General features: G+C 47.7%; 1 protein-coding gene across 1 annotated transcript in view; it reads left to right on the plus strand.

Annotated features, from left to right (window-relative positions):
- Nucleotides 1-25,495, plus strand: part of SPATA6 (spermatogenesis associated 6) — a 113,375-nt gene extending 87,880 nt beyond the window's left edge. Inside the window, exons 15-16 of the mRNA XM_044005276.1 lie at nt 10,297-10,388; nt 24,886-25,495. Of these exons, the coding sequence (XP_043861211.1) occupies nt 10,297-10,388; nt 24,886-25,060 (267 nt within the window). The 3' untranslated portion in view covers nt 25,061-25,495. The remainder of the gene's footprint in view (nt 1-10,296; nt 10,389-24,885) is intronic.
- Nucleotides 25,496-26,232: the final 737 nt, after the last annotated feature.

The following is a 26,232-nucleotide window of genomic DNA, read 5'->3' on the forward strand; positions in this document are numbered from 1 at the left end:
CCCAGGCCCAGAATAAAAGCTGTATGCCTCCTACAATCTTCAGCCTTCAGCCGAGCTTTCGAAGGCTGGAAGGAAAGCATATTAACCCTTTTCATTTGCTTTCTCGACCCACCATCTCCCAGCAGCCAGCTGAAGGCTTTGCAAATTACTCTGAGGCTTAGACTGAATCCTGCAGCAGAGGAGGTGACGTTGGGCAGCGTACAAGCCCGTGATCTGCCCAAGATCCCCTGGTCTGTCTGTCTGTCTGCCTCCTGTCTTTCCGCAGATCTGGCACCAAACTTATTCAGTGCACTCCAGACACCCATTGGGTCATCAGCCATTTCATGGTACTAGGGCAGGGAGCATGCTTGGTGTGTGACTAGCCCACTTCCCTTTCCAGGCAGACAGAGCCTGAGGATGGCTTTGAAAATTCCGGAAATGTATCTTTTTATCATTATGAACTTGATAAACATCAATAAACATCAACATTTCTCTACAGTAAAGAACAGAAAAAGCACCTCTCTTCACTGTGCCACAGTGTTGGTTTTTGATCTTTCACAATTGCTGTGGCAACACCAACACTGCCACACTTGTGTCCCTTTCTGAGCTCCTTTCTGCTCCATTTGGTTTATTTTTAATGGCTCGTTAATGATCTTATTTCTCCCCTTTGTAAAAGTATCACTATTGCTACCCTCCGTTTCCTGCCATACCCCTTCCCTGATCTAGTCAAACAATAAAAGGCTGCTTTTGTAACCAGTGTGTAGAGTCACAGCAAACAAGTCCATGCACTGGTCACGTTTGCAACCATGAGCCTTGTTCTGCATCTCGGGCTACCATGACAACTGTGATTGCTTCTGGTTGTCGAGACCGGTGTCCTGGTGGCTGGCCTCCCAGGTTTTGATGATGTCCCTACGCCAATTCTTTTATCTCATGCATCGATGAAATGGGACCCTGTACTTAGACGTATCAGAAGGCTTTTCATTGTCCTGGGGCTCCTGTCTTGATCCGTCTGTGGTGGGCAGTGATTCACAGCTGCCCAGCATTGATGCTCAGTGCTCAGAGAGTCTTGGCATTATACAGATGGATGTGGGGGCTCCTGAGCAGTTGGGATTCATGGAAGGTGCTGCTCATTTTCTCAGATGCCTCCTGCCCTCTTTTTCAGTGCTGAGCATGGCTTGTTGCTGACTATAATGCTGTATATCTACTGATAGACTTGTGGGCTTCCACTATCAATTCAGAAATAGGGAGTCAGAAGGCCCTGAGTTTAAGTCCTTGGTATGTCACGTCCTTGTCATGTAGCACTGAGTAAATCACTCTCCATCTCTGGGCCTCAGCTTTTCCACCTGTGGTTCTCTCATTCTCTCCCCAGCAGCTCTCAGACAGGATAATCCTGTGACCTGGGTTCATTCTAAAAGAATGTAAGACTTTTCATTCGTGCCTTGGAAAATTCATCTTTGTTCCTAAGCCAAGGCTGCTTTTCTGCAGAGCTTGGGAGGCATCCGTGACCCTGTTTGGTGTGCTGCCTAAACTTTTTGTTTTCAGGATGGATTGGTTTGGGGTCAGAGTCGTCTCTGACTTTCAAATGCACTTGAAATGACAAACGAAATGTTGTGGGAGCTTGGAGTTTCTGTCTAGTGAACATTTAGCCAGCTTGAAGGGAGTCAGGGATTCCAGACCTCCAATGTGTGAATGCTCAACCAGGAACACAAGATAAGTGGCTTGGCCATTCTTCTGCAGAGCTTATCCCGCTGAGGAGGCCATGTGGTTTTACTCCCCCAGAATGTGCTTTATCAGAACCCATTTTATTGATTTTGTTGTGAAATCTGTGGCAACGATCATTCATAATTTTATGTTTTTTTTTAAAAAGCACCTGTTTCTATGAAATCATAAACTTAGTGGACATTTACCTGGTATTTTGTTCCATCCAGTTCAAAAAGCATTTCTTAAGCACTCTTGGAGCTGGAGATAAAATCCTGTTTTGTTTCCCATCTTGTAGTATTTATTCCTGAGGCAAAGTAGATTTGGGGCAGTCATCATAATCAGCTGCATGTGTGTGGCATTGGGAGCCTATTACCTGAAGACCAGTCTGGCTCGGCGCCGAGGGAGCCAGGCCCTGGAGTGGCCACCTCCAGGTGCTTCCTGAGGCTGGGGGTGGGTTGAATCTGTGCTTTCTGGGAAGTGACCCACACTTATGAAATCATGGGCCACCCATGGAGGATAGAAAGCACTTACCAAGATCTCCCTCTGTACTGGGCACGGTGCCATGCACTGGGGACTCAGGATTAAAAACATCGTCACTCTGTGTTGTTGCTGGCCCTTGGTGCAGGCTCTTAACAAATGCTTCTTGATTGGTTTGTTGGTGGGTCTAATGGATTCAGCCTGAAGGACAGGAGAGTTGGAGGGATGGATGAGAAAGCTGTCCCAGGACAGGAAGGGCCAGCACATGGGCATGAGGCATTAGCTCTGTGGTGCTTGACCCCAAGGGCAGATGGAGGAGCCATAGAAAGAAGATGCAGAAAGTAGATGGAGGTTTGGCTTAAAGTAAAACTCACAGTAATGAGAGCAAGCCATCTGTAAATGGAATGGGTGCCTCAGGAAGTCATTAAGCAGAGGCTGGGAGATCAGAATGACCCTTGACAAGGGACCTTGTAGGAGAGTGTTCTTGAGATACTGGACAAGAGGTCCACTCCTTTCTGGGACCCCATGATTCTGACTTTGAGTCTCAGGTCTGAGACTCACTGGCGGTTTGATCTGCTCCAAGTCACTCCATGTCTCCTGGCCTCAGAGCCCTGGCCCATGATGGGGTCTGGAATGAGAAGGCTCCTCTTCGGACCTAAGTCAGCAGAGAAATTAGTGGAGACATCACAAGAGCCTGTTCTGCAGTCATCATGAGTGACATGCAGTCAGCGCATGTGTATGTACAGCCAGCCCATGTGCACATGCAAGCACGTGGTCTCTGGACCACCTCCTCAAAAAAAAGAAAACGGCTTTGGTTTGCACAGTTCTAAACGGACAAACCTTTCTTTCCTAACACGAGATCTACTTGCCAGGATCTGCTCCGGAGGCGTGCTGGCCGGTGACCCTGTGTCCCTCCAGCTGGATGTGGAGTTGCGTCTGCTCAGCCTCTCTAGTCCAGTTCTTGATTTCCCCACCGTTGCTGGGGTGCGTCTGAGAGATTAGCCCTGTGCGCCGTCCTGTATCTGGCTCAGGAGACTCGGTGCTCTCTCTGTCTTAGGCAGCCACTGTCTGTGTGGTCTGCTTCTCCCTTTCAGTTTCAAGGGCATCCTCTTTCTGGATGAGAACGAATCGGAGGAAGAGTGAGGCAGTTCAGTGTCCCTTCATTGTCCAGTGTCCCCTGGCTGGGCAAGCTCAGCAGCTCCTACTAAATTCATCAGGCTTCCCACCCCCCACAACCTGCTTCAGAAAGCAGCCCCTTTTCTGTTTGCTCAGAAATCTTGAACCTTTGAAGTCATTGCAAGCTTTTCCTTCCCTCTCCCTTTCTTCAGTAGCCACAATTAAGAGACTGCAGCTTTGGAGAATTGGGAGGAGCCAGACACAGTCGGCTCCTGAGCACCCTCTGCATTTGGGTTCACACTCCCCACTTCTTGTGCCAGCACCTGGTCTTGTCACTTAGCTGAGCCTCTTCTATAAGTGCCCTCTGGAGACAGGCCCTCCTTCAAACATGCTACCTCTCCTCCATACGTAGGCCTTGCCCTTTCCCTGAGTCTTCCCACATGGATGGGCCTGTCCCTCCAAGGCCTCTAAGACTCAGATTCTGAGGACTGAGTGTGTAGGTAATAAGTATTCATTGTAGTTAATGACACTGAATCTGACCATCTTCCTCCTGTGATGGGACACTCGTTCCCCACTGGGGACACCCTCTTGTCCTTGCCGTGCTGCCAGCTATCCCTTAGAAGTCTCTTTACCTAAATGCTTTTTTTTTTAAAGTCAGGCAGTTGGGGTTAAGTGACTTGCCCAGGGTTACACAGCTAGTAAGTGTTAAGTGTCTGAGGCCGGATTTGAACTCAGGTACTCCTGACTCCAGGGCCGATGCTCTATCTACTGTGCCACCTAGCTGCCCAGAAGTCTCTTTGCCTTCCCTTCCCCACACTGTGATCACTGGCCCAGGTTTCTTACACACACATCTCAGGCCAGAGGTGGGTCCTGAAGGGGACAGTAAAGTGCCTTTTTCTGTTCCCAGCTTGGCTGCTGCCACCTCCTCCCCGAGGCTTTTCTTGGCCACTTCAGCTCCCTCTTCCCCGAGTCCCAACCCTTGAATAATCTTCTTCTCTTTTACCTCTCTGCCTCTTTTTGCCTTTGCTTTGTGCATGCACATTGGGCTCAGGGCACCGTGGGCCTCGATCGACACATGAACAAGATGCTAAACGTTCAGTGACAGTAAACAAGCAGTGCCAGCCTGTTTCTGGATTGTAAATGCTTTTTCTTCTGTCTTATCCCAGGATTAAATATCACTGCCACAGCCTGGGAGAAAATCAGATGCCTCCTGGGTTACCTGTACCCCAGATCAGATTCACAAATCATGTGTCCCAATCAGTTGATCCCTTCATGGGGCACAAAGGCAGATTGTCAAGCCCCCATCTTCAGAGACCCTCAAGACTGAACTCAGACAGAAACAGGTTCTTGCCTTGATATACACAGAGGAAGCATGCTGGAGATAACACAGTTTTAAAGGCATATACGGGTAGTTTTCAAGAGCTCTCAGGAAGGAAGAGATTCCCCCCAGTCTGCTAGGTCACAGTATTGTTGACAAGGATAGGTGAGAGAGGGGACTTCTGGGTCACAGGACCAACAGAATGGTGGACGGGACATTTCCTCTGATCCCCACGACCTGCCAAACTTCTCCAAATGAAAAATTACATGAAAAACATAAAGCAACTTCAGTCGTTTCCATGGTCTAAGCCAGAGGTGTCAAACAAGTGGCCCACAAACCCCCTGAGTGGCCCAAAGCAGATGAAAATATAATTGAGGAATGTTTAATGACATTAATTAAAATATGATGCAACACAGATACTGTCAGTTTGTGGTTTTCTAAGTCACTATGTAGCCCACTAGGATCTGTTCAATTTGAGTTTGACACCACTGTCCTGGCACACCTGGAATCCAAAAGAAGGTTAAAAAAACAACAGCTCATGGACTGCTGCCCACCCTGAGCTCTCCTGCACTGTGCACCCATCACGCCCAAGCTGCCATATGAGCTGGCAACAAAACCCAACACCCCAGTGTCCCACCTCCTCTCCCAACCCTGCTGAAGCTCACTGGCCCACAGGGCAGCAGCGTTCTGTGCTACAGGAGATCTCTGCAGAAAGGGGCTGGATGGGTGAACAATGGTCTAGCAAATCTGATTAAAAAGAGGGCAGAAGAACTAAGAAGAACAATCGGACCTTATGATGTCTGGTTATATGCCAACAAAATTGAAAACACAAAAGAAATAAAGGAATATCTTCAAAAATGTAAAATATTCAAGCTATCAGAAGACCAGAAAGAGATTTTAAACTGCCTAATCTCAAAAAAGGGACTAGATCTAGCCGTAAAGGAACTAGTGAAGGAAGAAAAAAACCCACACACCCCTCATGATTTTGATAGATTCACAGGAGAATTCTAGCAAACTTCTCAAGAATAAAAACCCATACTTCCCAAATTATTCTCATAAATTAAGAAAGAACCCTACCAGAATCCTTTCATGGGGCAAATATAATCCTAACCTCTAAACTTGAGAAAGATAAAACAGAAGGAACGCTATAAACCAATGTGATTAATGAATATTGACTTAAAATTTTAAACAAAATCTTGACAGAGACTCTGGAAATTTATCACAGAAATAATTCAATAAGACCAAGTTAGATTAATGGTAGGGATGCAAAGATGGTTCAACATTAGGAAAACAATAAAATTAATCATATTAAAACCAAAATATTCAAAACCACGATCATCTCAACAGATGCATAAAAAACCTTTGACAAAGGACATCGCTCATTTGTGCAAAAACCCTACTAGGTCTATGTCTAGGTCTAGAAGGACTTTTTTTTTCCTTTAATATAATGAAAAACAGGGGGCAGCTAGGTGGTGCAGTGGATAAAGCACCAGCCCTGGATTCAGGAGGACCTGAGTTCAAATCTGGCCTCAGACACTTGACACTTGCTAGCTGTGTGACCCTGGGCAAGTCACTTAACCCTCATTGCCCATTAACAAAACAAAACAAAACAAAAAAATAATGAAAAAATCTATAAAAATAAAATGGGGATACACTAGAACCTTTTCCAGTAAATAAGAGAGTCAAGCAAGGATACCTCCTCTCTGTTATTTGATATAGGTCTGGAAATGCTAGCAACAGCAATAAAATTATAAAGAAATTGGAATATAAGGATAAGTAAAGAAGAGATAAAACTGTACCTATTTGCTGATGTGATGGTATACTTGGAGAATCCTGGGGAATTGGCATTCATTCTAATTGAGAAAATAACTTCAGCAAAATTGTAAGCTACAAAATAAATCCTCAAAAATCAACAGCATTTCAACATCAACAGTAACAAAACCCAAGAAGCAACAATAGGAAAATATTATTCCAAATAACTACAAAGTTCATAAAATATCTGGGAATCAGTCTACCAAGGCACACAAAGAACATGTATGGATACAATTACAAACTTAAATAGCTCGAGGAAAATTCAGTGCTCAGGGCTAGGCAGGACCAATATGGTAAAAATGACAATACTGGGGCAGCTAGGTGGTGCAGTGGATAAAGCACTGGCCCTGGATTCAGGAGTTCCTGAGTTCAGATCCGGCCTCAGACACTTGACACTTACTAGCTGTGTGACCCTGGGCAAGTCACTTAACCCCCATTGCCCCACAAAACAAAAACAAAACAAAAAACAAAACAAAAAAAAATGACAATACTACCAAACGTTAATTTATGTTTTTATTGTTAAGCCAATCAAAACTACCAAGGATTTACTCTATAGAACCTGATAAAAACAATAACAAAATTCACTTGGAAAAACAAAACATCTAGAATGTTGATGGAAATGATTAAAAGAAATGGGGATGCAAGGAAAGTAGCACTTCTAGGCCTCAAAAATATAAAGCAGCTGTCATCAAAACTATCTGGTACTGGTTAAAAAAGAGAGGTAGATCAAGAGAACATGGGAAAATCCTAAACAATAGAACTCAATGACTCAATGGTTCAATAAAGTGGAAAATATGATTTACTTAGGGAAAGCAATCATTATTTGACAAAAACTGCTGGGAAAACTGCAAAGAACTCTGGTGAAAATTAGGCTTAGTCTAACATATCACATGACATTCCACAACATCTCCCACTGATAGCTGTGAGATCTGCTTCTCTTCTAATTTTTTTATATCATAGCATAACATGATACTCTATGATACTATTAAAATTATAGTATGATATCTATTATGGTATAATATATATATATTGTATAGTGTGATACTATAAAATTATAGTTTAGTGTATACCATATGCAGTATATATAGCATAGTATAGTATGTATCGTATAGTATAGCATGATACTATTAAGAAATTATAAGAGAAGCAGATTGTGTACCCCTCGCAGCTATCAGGAGATAATATTCTTTTTTTAAATGTATTTTTAAAATTTCATTAAATATTTCCCAATTACACGTAATAAAAATTTAACATTCATTTTAAAAAAAATTTTGAGTTCTGAATTTTCTTCTTCCTTTCTGCCCCTCCTTCATCCCTTGAGAAGGCAAGCAATATTATCAATTATACATGTGAAGTCTTGCAAAATATTTTTCCATATTAGCCATGTTCCAAAAGAAAACACACACACGAAACCAAGAAAATTAAGGTTTAAAAAAGTGTTTCAATCTGCACTCAGTTCATCAGTTCTCTCTCTGAAGGTGGATAGCATTTTTTATCAGGGGTTCTTTGGAATTGTCTTAGATCGTTTTCTTGATCATAGTAGCTAAGTCTTTCGAAGTTGATCATAGGAGATATATTCTTAACCAAATAAGAGATAGAGGAATAAGTAACTTTATTACCTGAAACTGAAAAGCTTCTGCACAAACAAAATTAATGCACTGAGGATAAAGGGAAGTGGTCAAACTGAAAAAAAAATCTTATACATGGCACATTTTTTTTTTTTACTTTTTCCAATGTGTAAATTTCCGTTTAAAAAGTTCTTTTTTGGAAGACCTGAGTTCAAATCCATCCTCAAACACTTGACACTTACTAGCTGTGTGACCCTGGGCATGTCACTTAACCCTCATTGCCCCCCAAACCCCCCCCAAACCAAAATAAGTTATTAAAGAGAATGCACACATTTTTCTTTCTTTTTTAAAAGTTTTGTTATATGGGATGACTTTGGGAGGGGCAGGGGGAGAAATACTGGTGATAGCCATGATGATATAAAAAACAGAAGACATCAATGAAAACTTACTTTAAATAAGAAGACTGGGGGGACAGCTAGGTGGCACAGTGGATAAAGCACTGGCCTTGGATTCAGGAGGACCTGAGTTCAAATCTGCCCTCAGAAACTTGACACTAGCTGTGTGACCCTGGGCAAGTTACTTAACTCTCATTGCCCCACAAAAACAGAAAAACAAAAAAGAAGACTGAGTGGAGATGATGTCAGCCACTACCCACCCCCATACCCACTTTAACATCTTTGTAAAATCCTCATGAAAAAGGTCTCCTGTTGGAGCAAAGGGACCTAGTGTAGGTACCCTAGCTCTAGGACTTCCTGGGTATGGACACCCCCTCCACTGGTGCCACTTCTGACTTCCTCATTCTGTGGCATTCTTCTCAGTGTGCTTCCGTGAATTTTCTGCAGGAAAACACATAGAACCCTTCCTCTAGTTTTCTTCATAGTTCATAGATACAAGAGCAATGGTCAAGCTGCCAATTATCCCTTCCTCTCCTTGTCTTTAAGAATGTGTTTCATTTGACTGATCAGAAGTACTAAAAACCTGGGATATATTGGGGAAGAGTAAAAAAGAGGAAGAAAGACCCTTCTAATGGCCTCGGTGTGCTGCTTTGTTCTCTTTGGTTCAGCCTTGGCAAGGACCTTGGAGAGCATTTTATGTGTTAGGAACCTGCATTATTACAGGTCCCACAGTGAAAGGCAGAGCAAAGATTCAAACCTGGGTCTTCCGAGTCCCGGTCTAGTTCCTCTTTTCTAAGCAGCCATCAGAGGGTTGTATTTGAGAAGACTGACTAAGCCAACAGCGAATTCTGTTTTGCTAGGGCAGTAACTTCAACTATAAATTTATCAGTGTACTCAACCCAAGGAACTGATGTTTCATGGTCATGGGTAGGCCTGTTCTGGGCCTGGGAGATCACAAGGAAAGAGGTTCCCCCCAGCGTCTGGATGAGATCACGACAGATCCATCGATGCCCCAGAGTCCGGGGTGGAAATCAACTGAGACTTGGAAGGTTTAGAAAAACACAGTTTTCCATTAGGCAAATATTTTCCCAGCATTTCAGTCTTTGAAGTATCTCTTTTTTTATAAGGGTCCAGAAGGTTTGAGAATGCCAAGTCGGGCCCTGAGAATCTGAGCCCATTTCAGTGCAGCAAGCTTAGGCATGAAGAGAATGCTGCTGTCACAAAGGACAAAGATGCAGCAGGGGTCAGACGCTATTTTGTCGTCCTGTGACGTCTGCTGTTTAATTGGCTGGGTCAGACTAACTGCAGCATTCCAGTTAGCCTCTTGGCTTTGTTACCTCCCCTTAACTAACAGTGCAAATTGCTCTTGTCCATGTAGGAAGCAGGGATCCGATGCTCAGGACGAGTCAGGGTGCTTCCAATTGGCCCTGGGCCCACATGAAATCTGCAATAGCACATGCGTGTAATAGTCATGCTTTCAGGTTTACTTAGGCTAAGGTAGCCTGAAGTGAACACTGGCCCATCGGGGCTGAGCAGGCAGGGTCCCGGTTATTTAGAGTTGGAGGCACCTAGTCCAGCCGTGTCATTTTGTAGATTGGAAAATCAAGTCCCACAGTGGAGAAGTGGTGCATACAGAGTCACCAGCGTAATAAGTGGCTGAGTTATGATTTGAACCCAGGTCTTTTGATTCACGATTCAGTGCTCCCCCTACCATACCACCCTTCCATCCAGGTGTGGAGCATCACGGAGCTTGAGTGAAATGTTACCAATTTATTGGCTAAAAAGTGTTAGCAAAGATTCCACTGAGGTTCATTATGCCTTTTTCTTCTTCTTTATCAAGAAATTTTAACAATTCAATACACTTTAATGGAGCGAAAGCTATTTCCAGAGAGAGAAGAAAACAACTTAATGATGTCTTGAATTCTTTCAGGATGAGAGAGACCAGGAAAAAGATGAGGAGCTGGACCTGAAAAGAAGTTTTGCATATAAAGACTCTGTCTGTGATAGCGATCCAGAATACAGGTACCGAGGAACCTGGGGTCTGCGGGCAAAGGGATAGAAGCAGCCTGGTGCCTTAAGCTTGCTCTCAGAATGTGGGAAGGGGAGCCCCTGAGCCTATTGGGGTCTTCATTTTCTGAGTTCCACCCTGGGTAGTAGTGAAAAGCCTGGAAGGCAGAGAGACAGGTTTCACACTGGTGGGCTCTTGAGGAATTTTCCTCCCCAAAGCAAATACAGTTCATTGTGAATTTTGGTCCTTCCCTTCATGCCCTTGTGGTCAGTGTGTGGGTGTGGCTGCCCTACACACCTTTATTTTCAGAGCTTCATTCAGTGGTGAAAATGCTGAAGATCAGTTTGCATAATTTTAGCTCAGGAGAAAAATGTGGTTTTTTTTCATCTCTAAATTTCAGAAATGTTTTTGTCGTTCTTGTATATCATTCCAGTCTTGTCTGACGCCTCATGACCCCATTTGGGGTTTTCTTAGCAAAAATACTGGAGAGGTTTGCCGTGTCCTTCTTCAGCTCATTTTACAGATGGGAAAACTGAGACATACAGAGTTAAATGACTTGCCCAGGGTCATACGGCTAGAAAGTATCTGAGGCAGGATTGGAACTCATGACCTCCTGACACCAGGCCCAGCACTCTACCCATTGTACTACCCAGTTGACTCTAGTGCAGGTGCTGCTCACCTTCTTCCTAGAAGTTTTGCTTCTCGCAGGGTAGCACAAGGTCCCATTAGTTCTTTCTGACCCTCATAGGACACTGCTGACTCACACTGAGTTTCCTCCCAAGTAGTTTTCAGACCAGCTGCCCCCTCAGCACGTTCTCTCCCTTACCTCTGACCTCGTCCTCCCTCACCTTTGGGAAGGTTTTGAACCCAAGTATAAAACTTTACATTTATCCTTAATATTAATATTGGGTCTGGCCCAATAACTCACTTGTCAAGGTCTTTGGGGATCCTGACTGTCATCCAGCGTTAGTTCTCCCTCCTATCTGGGGGTCATCTGCAAGGTTGACAAGTGGGCTGCCCAGGCCTTTATCTGAGTCATTGAGAAAAATGTGAAACAGCCCAGGGTCAAGCACAGACCCCTGAGGCACCTCACTAGAGACCACCTGCCTGGGTGTGTTGGCCATTAACTCCCCTCAGTGCAGCCATTCAACCAGATCTGCATCCCACTAATTGTATGGCAATCTCATGTACACCTCTCCTTTTTCCCTACAGGAGCAATGTGAAGTACTTTATCAGGTGCTTTGTCAAAATCTCAGTAAACTAGATCCTCAGTGTTCTCCCTGCCAAACTAGAACAAGGTTGGAGGCATGATCCGGTGCTGGCTCCTGGGCTTCTCCCTTCCCAGAGGTTCACCCATGATGGGCGTAGGCTGCAATCGAAAGCCTGGCGCATGGGCTGTATTTGTGTCACCAGCACCGCCTCGAAGCCACGCCCTCCGGCTGGCCCACTATAGCCTCCCGGGCTCCCAGCAGCCTCCCAACAAGCCCCTGCTCTCTGCTCTGCGCGGCTTTCAGAAACCAAACTGCTCCAAAGAGCATTACTAGGGAGTGTGACCCCACTTCTCTAACACCCATTTGTGCAGACGCACCAACTAAACTCAGTAAAGCAGCTGTAGAATAACAGACTGGTGACTCATTAGTAAGTTTTAATTACCTCTAATAATATCTTGTGGCTGCAAAGTCGTAGTCTTACAAAATTATATCTTGCCATTATGTAATTATATGCTTTGTAAATCTTTATAAAATGAATTTTTTCAGTTATGAAGCATTTTTTCTCCCATCCACCCAGGGGGGAAATAATACAAAACTCATAACAAATAAGCAGAGTGGGGTAAAATAAACTCCTACATTGTCCTTGAGATGGGCAGCATTCTTTATCATTGGCTCTCTGGAATTGTGCTCTAAGAATTGTTCATCTTTTTTTAAAAAAAATAGTATTTTAGGGGCAGCTAGGTGGCACGGTAGATAGAGCACCGGCCCTGGAGTCAGGAGGACCTGTGTTCAAATCTGGCCTAAGACACTTGACACTTACTAGCTGTGTGACCCTGGGCAAGTCACTTAACCCCAATTACTTCACCAAAAAAATAGTATTTTATTCTATTTTTTCCAATTACATATAAAGATCGTTTTCAACATTCATTTTTGTAAGATTTTGACTTCCAATTTTTTATCTCTCCCTCCCTTCTTTTCCTGTTTCCAAAGCCATCAAGCAATATGATATACAATCATGTTAAATATATTTCCACATTAGACAAGTTGTGAGAGAAGAATCAGAACAAAAGGGAAAAAACACAAGAAAGAAACCAACAAAAAAATGAAAATAGGAAGCCTCAATCTCCATTCAGATTCTATAGTTCTTTCTCTGGATGTTCTTTCTCTGATTTTCCATCACGAGTCTTTTGAAATTGCCTTGGATCATTAAGAAGAGCAAAGACTATCACAGCTGATCATTGCACATTGTTGCTGTTACTGTGTACAATGTTCTCCTGGTTCTGCTCCTCTCACTCAGCATTAGTTCATGTAAGTCCTTCCAGGTTTCTCTGAACTTCGCCTGCTCATTGATTCTTACGGCACAGTAGTATTCCATGACATTCATAGACCACAGCTTGCTCAGCCATTCCCCAGCTGATGGGCATTCTTCCAGTTCTTTGCCACCACAAAGAGCTGCTGTAAATATTTTTGTCCATGTGGGTCCTTTTCCCTTTTTAATGATCTCTTTGAGACGAATCTTTTACACTCATGATGTGGAATATAGACTATCGCCTTGGCTCTGCTCACTTCACTCAGCATCATTTCACGCAGGTCTTCCCAGGTTTTTCAGAAGCCATCTCCACGCCCGTTTCCCACAGCACAACAGCAGTATTTCATCAGTCATGGACCATACAAAAAGAGCTGCTATCCATATTTTTGTGCATGTCCCACCTCCTTGTTCCAGAGCTCTGAAGTGTCTCTGCCTGATCACAGTCCATTGGCTTTCCACCTCTCCCACTTCTGTCACCAAACCCTCCTCCTCCACACCATGATCTTCCATCCCTCAGCCCCTGGTTCTCTCCCAGACTGTTGGCTTCTCTCTTCCCCATCTTGATCCCTTGATGAGCCAGTTCAGCCTCATACTTTCCTCTTGAGTCCCTGGGAGGGAGGTGCGATTATTATTCCCATTTTACAGATGAGAAAACAGAGGCCAGCAGTGGTTAAGTGACTTGCCCAGGGTCATTCACCTAGCGGGATTTGAACTCAGGGCCCAGTGCTCTCTCCATTGTGTCTCCACCCAAGACATGGCCACCATTTCCTCTTCTTTCAATGTCGGGTCCACATTTCATGGGATGCTTTTGAGGTAGGAGATTTGTCAGCCTGAGGAGCTAAAGAAATTCTGGCTGTTGTGGGTTGGTTCTGGGCCAGTGCCAGGCCCTCCTGCCAGGAGCCAGAGCCTCCTTTGCCATGGTGCCTCTGCAGCCTAGGACACTCCAAGATTCATCGTGTGGCCTGAGCAGCCACGTCCATGTGACGTCTTTTACGGATGGCCTCTGTGACTGAAGAGAGGAGGACTCACAGGGCTGGGCATGCCAGACACAAGTCAGTTCCCAGCAGCCCTAGGAATGGGCAGAGGAGGAAGGTGGGCGGTCTCGGCTGGCCAGGGCTGGCCGGGGCAGCATGCTAGGTAGAATGGGGAGCTCAGAGAAGACCCCCAGGTCTTCATGCAGCTCCCAGGGGCTGCTTGCAGCATCAATTAGTGCCTGACTAGGGGGCAGCTAGGTGGTATAATGGATAAAGCACCAGCCCTGGATTCAGGAGGACCTGAGTTCAAATCTGGCCTGAGACACTTGACACTTACTAGCTGTGTGACCCTGGGCAAGTCACTTAACCCTCATTGCCCTGCAAAAAAAAAAAATCCCAACTGAATTAGTGCCTGACTTGCTGCAAACAGAGTGCACTAGGACCCCTAAAGGGGAGGAAGGGAGAGTCCGGTGGCCAGGGCCGTAGACCATATCCGGGTCAGTTTCTGTTACTGTTGCGTGTTTCAGTAACTGTGGTGCTTCTCTCAGAGCTTCAGAAATGGCTTCAGGCGACAGAGGAACAGCGGAGGCGGGTGACAGTGCCACAGCAGCCGGGCAGACATCATCTAGAGCAAAGAGCAGGCAGCAGATCCCAGCTAGGCCCGGCTTCTCCCTGAGCCTCGGCCAGGGCCTCTGGGAGAGTTCAGAGCTCTGTGACAAGACGTCTGCCACAGCCATGATGATGCTCAGGTGGAAAGGACGTCCTCTGAGGCACGCTTCAGCCAGAGATGAGAGGCCCTGAGGCTTGGGCGCTGTTCACTCCCGCCCCTTCCTTACCGGTGAGGTAGGGCTAATGGCATTTGTATTACCTGCCTCACTGGTCATGAGGATCAGCAGTCTCCACATCCCATTTTAGCCTTCTCTCATCAGCTGTTGGTATTACTATGAGCAGGGTGATGGGAACATCACGGACTCCATTTTACCAATTCACCTTTTAATGTCCCTCATGGTTTCTTTGTCCTGTTTACCTTTTTATGCTTCTCCAGGGTCTTGTATTTGAAAGTCAAATTTTCTATTCAGTTCAGGGCTTTTCATCACAAATGCCTGAAAGTCCTCGTTTTCAATGAAGCCCCATTTTTTCCTCTGAAAGATTACAATCAGTTTTGCTGGGTACATGATTCTTGGCTGTAGTCCCAGTTCCTTTGCCCTCTGGAACATCATATTCCATGCCCTCTGGTCCTATAATGTAGATGCTGCTAGATCTTGTTTTAGCCTTATTGGGGCTCCACAGTATTTGGAGTCCTTTTTCCTAGCTGCTTGCAATGTTTTCTCCTTGACCTGGGAGCTCTGGAGTTTGGCTATCATATTCCTGGAGCTTTTCCTTTGGGGATCTCTTTCAGGAGGTGATCAGTGGATTGTTTCAATTTCTATTTTACCTTCTGCTTCTAGAATATCAGGGCAATTTTCCCTGACAATCTCTTGGAGGATGGTGTCTAAGCTCTTATTTTGGTCATAGTTTTCAGGCAGTCCAGTGATTTTCAAATTATCTCTTCTAGATCTATTTTACAGGTCAGCTCTTTTTCCAAGGAGATATTTCATATTGCCTTCTATTTTGTTATTCGATTGGATTTGCTTTACTGTGTCTTGGTTTCTCATAAAGACTCTAGCATCCATGTGTTCAATCCTAATTCTTAGGCAATAATTTTCTTTAGATAGCTTTTTAATCTCATTTTCCATTTGGCTTTTCAAGCTATTGATGTTTTTCTCATGACTCTCCTGCATCACTCTCATTTCTCTTTCCATTCTTTCCTCCATCTCTCTAAATCTTCCTTCTATCTCTCCTACTTTCTCTTCAAAGTCCCTTTTGAGTGTTTCCATGGCCTGAGACCAAGTCATATTTTTCTTGGAAGCTATGGATGTAGGGCCCTGAGGTTGTTATCCGCTTCTGAGGGTGCACTGTGATCTTCCTTGTTACTGAAGAAACTTTCTATAATTCTCACCTTTCTTTGCTTGTTCATCTTGCCATCTTTTACTTTACTTTTAACTCCCCACTGGGAGGCCCTACTTCCAAGCTACACTGTCCCAAGTTTCAGAGATTCTCAGGTGTTTTGGTTTGAGGGAGGGCAGGTTTTCTCTCTCCCGGCCTGTTATCTGGTCTGAAGATAACCTCAAGCCAACGAATTAGCCAACCAGCAAAGCTTTCTGTGCTGTGGTTCTTAGCTTCTACGTGCCTGTGCCCCTTCCCCACCTGGACCTCCTGCTGCTCAGGATTTCTTCCTGGTTCCTTGATGGGGTGGGACAGCCGAATTCCTTCCTAGGTCCCACTAACACCCCTGCACTTCCACCCCCCCCCTCCCCAGCCAGCAGTTCAGCCCTCTCACCCAATAGCAAGCTCAGTTCTAGAAGGCGATTCAGAGGCTCGGGGCTAAGTGCCTCTGGTGTGGTGTGCTTCGGGTCTCCGTCAGCAGGATCACGGGTTGGACTTTACTTAGAGCTCAGCCCTGCCCCCTTTAATCTGCCTATGGCTGGAAAATAATCTCAGCCCATTTTTTTTGTGGGTTTTTCTGCTCCAGGGGTCCTTTTATTGCCGTTTTGGGGTAACCGTATCAGGAGCTCTGTGTGTTCAGTAGGCTCCATTTTACAGATAAGGAAACTGAGGTCCAGAGCCATTCAAGAACTTTCTCTAGATCACGTTGCTGCTGAGTCGTGGCCTCAGGCCTCCTCCCCAGATCTGTGGGCTCCTCACCCAGGCCTCTTGCCGCTCGCTCATGTGCTTCAGCGCCTCCAGCACCTGAGGTCTCATTAGGGTTATGTTTTCCCTTCACTGACATACATTTCAAGCTGTTTCTGCAAGTTGGGACCCAGGCCTCCTCTCTGCTAGCAGGCCCGGGCTGAGGCCTTTCCAGCCTGTTCGGGTTTGCCAGAACTCGGGTCCCAGCAGTGTCCTAGTGTCGGCCAGCCTGCGGTCACCTCCGTCCCACAGCTAGGCACTGGAGGTGGATTCGGCCACCTTCCCTGCTGTCTCTGATGCGATCGCTGTCATAATCGTTGTATAAGTTATACGGTGGAAAAGGGAAGATACCTGGAGTGAAAGAGGAATTGCCAAGACCTAATAAAGAGGGTTTGGAGTGCAGAACGTGGGGCCCCTTGAAGGAAAGACCTTTTAGATAATCAAGCCCAATGTCTCTTACTTAGGGGGAAGCCAAGGCCCAGGGTCACACAGAGAAGAAATGGAGGACTTGAACCCAGCTCTCCTGATGCTTCATGGCATCCCATTTGAGGACTCAGTGAGCATCTATTAGGTGCTTACTGTGTGCCAGTCGCCAAGCTAATTAAGCATTGGGAACACGAATCAAGTGCCCCCCAAAACACAGTCCCTGTCGTCAAGGAGCTTCCATTCTGATGAGGGAAGACAGCACCTACAAGGATGCTGAAAAGCTAGGGGGATGTAGGAGGTACCCTCCATAATGGGGTGTGGTGGTAAGAGCCCTGGGAGTGGAGACCAGAGCCTAGAGAGGAGTAGAGTCAGGGCTGGCCTGGTCACTTTTCCTTCTGGGAGGAAGGGGCCGTGGACCCAGGGAACTGCCCAGGAAGCACTAGAAGAGAGCTCGGATGGGCCGAGAAGGAGGAGGCCCCAACCTGGCCCGAGCGCCGGGGCTTGTTTGTCTTCACATTCTCCAGTGCGCAGACCCCTCCCCCATCCAGCCCCTTGCCTTGCTCAGTCCCTGACAAGATCTGAACAGACCCTCCTGTTTTCCCTTCTCCGTCCTCCAACAACAGCTCTTGGCCCTGAACAATGCCAGGCCCGGGGAGAAGTGACTGAGGAGACCTTCTACAAGAACAATTGTCTTAAGAAATATACCTTTCATTACATTTCTCCTCGTGGTTCTGAGACAGCTGACAACCCCCCAAAGAGTAATGTCTTCATAGAGACACTCACTCCTATCTGGACAGTGACTTGCAAAGACATCTGTGTTACAGAAGGCTTGATTGAATCAAGATGGCCGTAAGCAGATCAGCCGAGCGCTGTGACTGCCGGCCATCTGCCAGAACAGGGGGGCTGCCCCCTCAGCAGCGCTCACATCATGTCTAAATGACATTAGCCAGGCTGGCGTTCTCCCACTCCTTCTTCCAGTGTCATAGATAGAGGGCTGCCTCCGAGGCCAGACAGCTCGACTGCTGCATGTGGACAAAGAAGAAACTGAGGTGTGGAGAGAAGGGTGGGGCCTGCCCATGTTCACCCGAGCCGGGGCCCCCCACAAAGCCTCCCTCAGAAGCTGCGGAATGATCAGAACCCCCGTTGCTGCAGGCTTCAGCCACCCTCCGAGGCAGGGAAAGAAAGAATCAAACGCAAGAGCCAGGCCTTACTGTGGTTCTTTAATCTGTCTGGGAAGAAGGGCTCCTGACTTAGCAGAAGCATCCAGGTTCCAGTGGAAGTGTGGAATTGAGGGAGGAGCAGCCGATGGAGAGTCCAAGTTCTGCCCCTATTCCTTAACCCGTAGGGTCCCTCCCAGCTCTCAGCCCTCATCCTCAGGCCTGCTGGGGCGTTGTCAATTTGGGTGATGGAGCAAAAACCTGGGATTACTCACCCTGTTCAATCATCAATGGAACGATCTCCCTCTGAGCTCACTCAGCATTGCATTTGTGCCTTTGCATTGTGCTGTTATTGTTTTCTGGATAGAGGGTTTATCTCCCTACTAAACAGTGGGCTCCATGGAGGGGAGAAACCAGGTCTTATGTCTGACACCCCACCCCTCCCATGCCGTCATTTGCCAAGTCTTGTCGATGAAACCCATGGGAGCTGATGGGTCACCAAGTGAAGCGGTATAGGAGGAGGGCCCAGGACAGGGTGGTGAGGGGTCATCTCCAGAGGAAGATCCAGTCAAGGGGACAGAGAGGGAGCGGCCAGAGGGATAGGAGGAGCACGAGGAGATGGGAGGGGTGTCCTGAAAACCTAGAGAGAAGAAAGCACAGAGGAGGCGGTGGTGATGGAGGGACCACTGCACAGGCTTTTACATTGACTTCTGTGGGAGGGACCCTCCGTCAGAGCGTCAGTGCAGGGCTGCATACTCTCCTCTCTAGGTCTGCAGGACAGTCCTCTCTCCTGGCTCCCCTCCTACCCCTCTGGCCACTCCTTCTCCTCCCCTTGGCTGGATCCTGCTCCAGCTCATGCCCTCTGACCCTGGGGGTCCCCCAGGGCTCTCTGCCCTGGGCCCTCTTCTCTCTCCATTCTACTTCACTTGGGAATCTCATCAGCTCCCACCGATTTAAATGCCATCTCTATGCTGATGATTCTCAGATCCTCCCCAAGATCAAAGCAAATCAAATCATCGACCTTTCCTGCCTGACCTCTCTGCTGACCTCTGATCTCGGTCTGCTTTGCACACATCTCAAACTGGATGTTGTGTAGACATCTTAAACTGTAAGGCTGTCTACAGCAGAACTCATTATCTTTCTCCCAAAGCTCTTCCACTGCCCGAACTTCCCAATGACCTTAGAGAGCAACACCATGTGCCCGGTCCCTCAGGCTCACAACTCAGGAGTCCTCCTGGCCCCCACATCCTTTCTGCCCATGCGGCCTTGGCAGCATCTCTCCAATACACCCCGTTTTCTGGTCTGACCCTGCCCCCACCCTGGTTCGGCCCCATCACCTCACACTGGGACCATTGTAATAGCCTGGGAGTGGCTCTGCCTGCCTCAATTCTCCCCCCACTCAGGCCAGCCTCCTTTCAGCCACCAAAGGGACTTTCCTGAAGGGCAGGTCCGATTCTGCCACTTCTCTCCTCATTAAACTCCCGTGGCTTTCCCTCCACTTGTCCTTCAAAGCCCTTTCTAACCCCACCCCCTCCTAACTTTTTAGTCTTCTTACACCTTGCTCCCTCACAAGGACTCTTTGATCTAGTGACCCTGAGCCGTGGACATCTTCTCTGGCTGGACCCCATGCCTGGAGCACTCTCCCTCCTCCACTTCATTTGCTGGCTTTTTTGGCTTCCTTTAAGTCCAACTAAAGGCCTGCCTTCTACAAAAATGCCTCTCCTGGCCCCTCTCAATTTCCTATTTATCCTGTATGTGGTTTGTTTGCATCTTCTCACCCCTGCTGGATCATCAGCTCTGTGAGGTCAGGGACTGTCTTTTACCTCTTTTTGTATCACAGCCCTTAGCACAGGGCCTGGCACACAATAGGTGTTTAATAAATGCTTATTGGGGCAGCTAGGTGGTGCAGTGGATAAAGCACTGGCCCTGGATTCAGGAGGACCTGAGTTCAAATCCAGCCTCAGACACTTGACACTTACTAGCTGTGTGACCCTGGGCAAGTCACTTAACCCCCCTAGCCTCACCCCCCCAAAAAACAAAAAGATTATTGATTCAGTGTCAGTCCAGGTCCTCTAACTCTAAAACTAGAGGCTTTTGTATTGTGTCATGCCGTGTGTCCGAGGAAAGCAGAGGCAGCCTTGCCCCGGCAACCCCTGGGACCTTGGGCAAATCCTGCACACTCCATTCTCTTCCCTCTTTAAAAATCAGTGGGACATTCGCCCTTCCCTATACATGCGCTTCCCCTCCAGAACTCCCTATGACTTTACTTGTCTTTCCTCAACTGTCAAAGGAAGCGCTTGAGCCAGGTGCCCCCCCCCCCCCATGCCCCTCCAGCTGTTTCAGAAGCAGCTCTGGATTTGGAATTAGGTGTCCTGAGTTTAAATCCTGCCTTTGTTACTTACCCTCCCCTGTGACCTGGGCAAGTGACTCAACCTCTCCAATGCGCATCTTCCCCAACCAAGGTCATGGGGCTGGATCAGGGGCCTCCGGGGCCCACGAGCTTTAAAAATAGATGCAATCATTTGTTCCCTATGTGAGCCTATGTCTCATATGCATTTAAAAGTATTTCGGAGAAGGGGTCCATAGGCCTCACCAAGGGTAGAACGCCCAGGTCAGAGGGTCTGCTCCTTTCTGCCCATGCGGCCTTGGGGAAGTCCATGAAGTGGGTGCCAGGGGCCTCCTCAATAAAGCAAAGGTGCTGGCCGATGGGCCCTGAGACCCCTCCAGCCCAATGGGCCAACTTAGAGGAAGTTTTTCTTTTTCTTTTTTTTTTTTTTTAGTGAGGCAATTGGGGTTAAGTGACTTGCCCAGGGTCACACAGCTAGTAAGTGTTAGGTGTCTGAGGCCGGATTTGAACTCAGGTACTCCTGACTCCAGGGCCTGTGCTCTGCCACCTAGCTGCCCCTGAGGAAGTTTTTCAAAGGGAAGGTAGAGGCAACTTTGAAGTCTCATTGATCGTGGCCTCTGGATATAGAGAACCACCACAGCCCCATCGATTTCTAATTAGACCATTACATTGCAGAGGTTTGATCAGACGTTAATGGCAGCTGGTGAAGAGCTGAGACTTAAACTCCTGGGTGGGGGTACAAATAACAGATTGACTCTCTTCAGAGAGCCCCGACCTCTTCTCCTTCTTGTGCAGCCAGTGGGCAATAGCCCACGGTAACTGTGCTCATCACACCAGAGGGAATTCTGACTCGCTGAGTGAGAATTAAAGGGTGTAAACCCAGAGCTGTGGGGTGCCTAAAGACCAGGTGGTGCTGTTAGGAGGCCTCTCATAGAGGCCTGGCTCCTCCGTGCCTCCTTCTACTCTTACAGGTCAATGATTTCTCATGCCACTCAGCTCGCATTTGGGCTGGTCAGCACTCTGGCCAACAGACCGCCCAGGTGTGCCTGGAACCCAAGGATTGTTCATAGAATGGAAGCCTGCAGCCTCAAAAATGTGTCTTTGTACCTTCTGATCTATGCAACCGCCCTCCCTTGGCCCATCTCCCTCCTCATCTAGGAGCTCAGCAGATCCCACAATAGCTTCCTAACCAGTCACTTCCCCTCAGTTTCCTCATCTATAAATTGGGACCAATAAGACTTTCTACACATGCTATAAATCTGCAAACTGATGAGTGCTCACTGAGGCATCCAGCATTTCTCACCGCCCCATTTCTCTTCTGAAATAAGTATTTGATTTTTCCCAATTCCATGTGAAAACTAATTGTAACAATTTTTAAAACTTTTGAGTTCCAAATTCAGTCTCTCCCTTCCTCCCTTCCCTCTTCAGTGAAAAGGTGAGCAATTTGATATAGGTTATACATGTTTAGTCGCACAAAACCTATTTCCATGTCAGTCGTGTTGGGAAAGGAAACATAACCCTCCCCCTAAAAATAACAAGAAAAATAAAGCCAAGAAACCCTAACCTTCAATCTGTATCCAGACTTCATCAGTCCTTTCTTTGGAGGTAGATAGCGTTTTTCATTGTAAATCCTTCAGAATTGTCTCGGATCATTTGTCTTGCTGAGAATAGTTAAGTCATTCACAGTTGATCATATAATATTGTGTTCAATGTTCTCCTGGTTCTGCTCACTTTACTTTGCATCAGTTCATATAAATATTGCCAGGTTTTTCTGAAAGCATCCTGCTCCACATTTCTTATAGCACAATAGTATTCCATCACAGTCATATAAAGCAACTTGTTCAGCCATTTCCCAACTGATGGACATCTTCTCAGTTTCCGATCCTTTGCCACCACAAAAAGAGTTGATATAAATATTTTTGTACATATATAGGTCCTTTTCCTTAAAAAAAATCTCTTTGGTATACAGACCTAGCAGAGGTATTCCTGCGTCAAAGGGCATGCACAGTTTTATGACCCTTTAGGCATAGTTCCAAATTTTTCTCCAGAATTAGTTAGATCAGTTCACAACTCCAACAGTGAATTAGTGTCTCAATTTTTCCACATCCCTTCCAACATTTGTCATTTTCATTTTGTCATATTAGCCAATCTGACAATTGTGGGATGGCACCTCAGAATTGTTTTAATTTGCAGTTCTCTAATCAATTATGAGCTAGAGCATTTTTTCATATGACTATAGATAACTTTGATTACTTTGTCTGAAAACTGCCTATTCATATCCTTTGACAACTTATCAGTTGGAGAATGATGTACTCTTATGAATTTGACTCAATTCTCATATATTTGAGGAATAAGTGAGGCCTTTATCAGAAAAAATTGTTGTAAACATTTCCCCCAATTACAGTTACTATGTATTTCCCTCCATCCTATTTCTCCATTTATCCTTCTCTCTCCTTTCACTTTGTCCCTCCTCAAAAGTCCACCCTCTCTACTTTCAGCCCCCCAACTCCTTCCCTATCCCATTTCTTTCTTTCCTATAGGGTAAGACAGATTCCTATACTCAGCTGAGCCTTTGTATTATTCCCTCTTTGAGACGATTCTGAGAGTAAGGTTCGAGCGCTCCACTCCCTGCCCCCTGCTCCCCATCATCTTCGCCTCCACTGTCAAAGCTCTTTTGTGCCTCTTTGATGTGAACTCATACGCTCCATTCTGGCTCTCACTGGCCCATTTCTAGGGTTGCCCCTCACCTTACTGAGGCTGTAGAGGCCAGGCACCAACATCAGGAGCAGTACTTTTTCTACTCTCTGCTCTCTCCTATTATTCATTCAATAATCATTTATTAAGTGCCTGCTACGTGCCCAGCGTTGGGGACACCCAGAAAAAAGTAGAGGTCCTGCCTTCCAGAAGCTTACAGTCTATTGGGGGAAGTGGCAAATATTGAAGAAAAGTCAATCCAAAGAGATGCCAGGAATGGGGTGGAGGCTCCGGCAGCTGGGGGTGAGCTAAAAAGTGGGACTTGAGGTGGGGGTAGATATTGAGGATGATCCAGCAAAGAGAGGTCAGAAGGGAGCGCTCAGGGATGAGAGGGGCTCCTCTGAGGCCTGCCTGTGTGGTCTGGGGCCTCAGGGTCCTTCTGAGCCTCCAAGTAAAGGATGGAAGGTAGATGATGATCAAAGGCCCTTAGCTCTCTGGCCTGCCCCATGATCCCCCTCATCCTTCAGGGCCTCCTTCCCAATACTGCCCTTGACTCCAGTGGCCCTCACTAGCCCATCCCTTCTGAGCTCCTCCCCTGGGGTCAGCAGCATCTCTCTGATGGCATCATGCACTTTAGGATTGTGGCCATGAGAGCTGGGCGGGGGGACTTCACAGATGATCCAGCCCTACCCCCAACTTCACAGAAGAGGAATCTGAGGCCACAGGAGGGGGACAAACCTGCCTGAGGTTGGGCAGCCAGTTCGGGACAGAGCAAGGCTTCTCCGACTCCAAACCATAGGTCTCTGGCTGCCCTGGGCTCCACCTTTTTCATCTCAGCCACATGAGAAGGCCATGAGAGCAGAGCAGTCTTGGGCCGTTTTATCCCCTGCACCGGGAAGGGTCCTAGACACTCCAAACATGCTTATCGATTGGTGGTTAAGGAGATTCTGGACTCTCAGGGCCAGGCTTCCTTCCCCTGGTCAGTCCTGCTCCTCGATGCCTGCTGGGCCCACCCATCGGGCTGTGGTGGGTCAGTGGGCAGCAGACACCCGGCTCATCACGCATCCTCCCCTCAGAGACAGCGAGCCCAAGCTTGGGCTTCCTTGGGCGGAGTCACAGGCAAGCGGGAAGGAGACCCGGGGTCTGAACTTCCATCAGCCTTCCCTCCTCCTCAGTGTCAGGAAGGTGAAGGGCCACCACTTCCTTCCTCTTTGGGCACTGTCTGTGCCCCTGTGATTACCTGTGATAGTTTTCTTCGCTTTTGCCTTATCTCAGAGCTTTGTCTCCCAACATGCAGCCCAGTGCATGGTGCCCAGCAGTTAATAATAGTAGTAGTAATAACTAATAATAATAACGAACAATAAACGCATTTCTCTAACACTTGAAGGTTACAAATATTGCCTCATTTGGTCCTCACAATTACCCTGGAGGGAGGTGCTATTATTATTCCCATTCCTCAGAGGAGGAAACTGAGGGGAGGGAGCCTTTAAGTGACCAGCCCAGAGTGACACAGGCAGTAAATGCCCCAGGCCGGACTTGCTCCCGGCTCCCTCTGAGTCCATCACAGGGCACCCTGAGCCACCTGGGCGGTGAACCTTGTCGCAGTCATCCCTTTAAAGCTCCCGGTAACACTTTTAACACCCCCATCCCTTTCTCTTGGCAGTTCCGTATATAGGCCACGTGCCTTGGTCCACTTGGATAATGGCGAGTACTGGTCCAACCGAGCAGCAGCATTTAAAGCAAAGTCCCATCGAGGCAACTTTGAGAACAGCATGGACAAGATCTATAGGAACTTGTACAGGAAAGCCTGTGGCTCCAGCACGCAAGAAAGCTTCTGAGGACACCCGCCCGTGCCTGCTTCTCAATGAAATCTGTTACTAGAACCACGTCTGTCTGCTTTCTGCCGGCCCAGGACGCGAGGGGCCTGATGGGGGGCTGGAGCCCAGCCAGTGCGCCCCTCGGAGGGAGGGGCCTGATGTGGGGGCGGGCCAGTGCTCCCCCTCGGAGGGAGGGGCCGATGGGGGGCTGCCAGTGCCCCCCTTCTGGGAGAAGGGCCCGATTCGGGGGGGCGGCCAGTGACCCCCTCAGGGGGAAGACACCCCCACCCCGGCCAGTCGCGATCCTGGGCGTTGTGCTGCGCTCTGGCTAGCGCCTCCCTCCTCTGTCCAAGTCCCCTGGGGCAGGGGCTGTGGATGCTTGAAAAACACTTCCTTGCCTCTGCCCTTGTCAGGGTCGGAACGACCTCCAGGTAAGAAGTGCGGACCCCAGTTATGCTTACGTTCTTGTCACATGCAATCCCTGCAGGATGCGCCCACGGGCCTGGACGCTTCCTCCTCCAGGGCTGAGCGTCCCTGGGCTCGCCCGGCTCTCCCTGCCACCTCTCACCTCCCGCCACCAACCGTGGCCTCTGCATTGACTGAGAAGCACAGAGTGTGGTGGAAAGAGCCCTGAGGCTGGGGTCCTGCGCGGGAGGTGAGAGGTGGCAGGGAGAGCCGGGCGAGCCCAGGGACGCTCAGCCCTGGAGGAGGAAGCGTCCAGGCCCGCGGGCGCATCCTGCGCTGGGGGGGAGGGAGAGGGGGGGGGGGTTGGAGGTCTGATGACGTAAGCATGAACCAGTTACTCCACCAGCCTCAGGGCTTCCATTACTCCCGCCTGTCTGTGTGACCTTAGGCAGGTCACCTCCCTTCTTGGACTGTCCACTAAAGGAGGAGATGGACCAGGGATCTCTGAGGGCGCTTCCATCATCACGTCTCGAGGGGCTTTGTCGGTGGGACATTGGTGGTCTTGAGGAGGACCCAGGCCAGTGCATCCCCCTGTGGAGGCTGTGCTCACACCTGGTGGTAGCCCATTGACGACTTACTGGGGGAGGACCCGGCTTGTTCAGCTGTAGGGGGTCAGAACCATCCCCCCTCTACTAAGCCCCCTTTGTACCCCCAGAGCTGAGGACAGATGAGAAACCTGAGAACGGTCTTGGGTCCTGGGGAGTCCCCTGTCTAAATGGCTCAGCAGA

This window comes from Dromiciops gliroides, chromosome 4 (assembly GCF_019393635.1).
Source record: "Dromiciops gliroides isolate mDroGli1 chromosome 4, mDroGli1.pri, whole genome shotgun sequence".
NCBI lineage: Eukaryota > Metazoa > Chordata > Mammalia > Microbiotheria > Microbiotheriidae > Dromiciops > Dromiciops gliroides.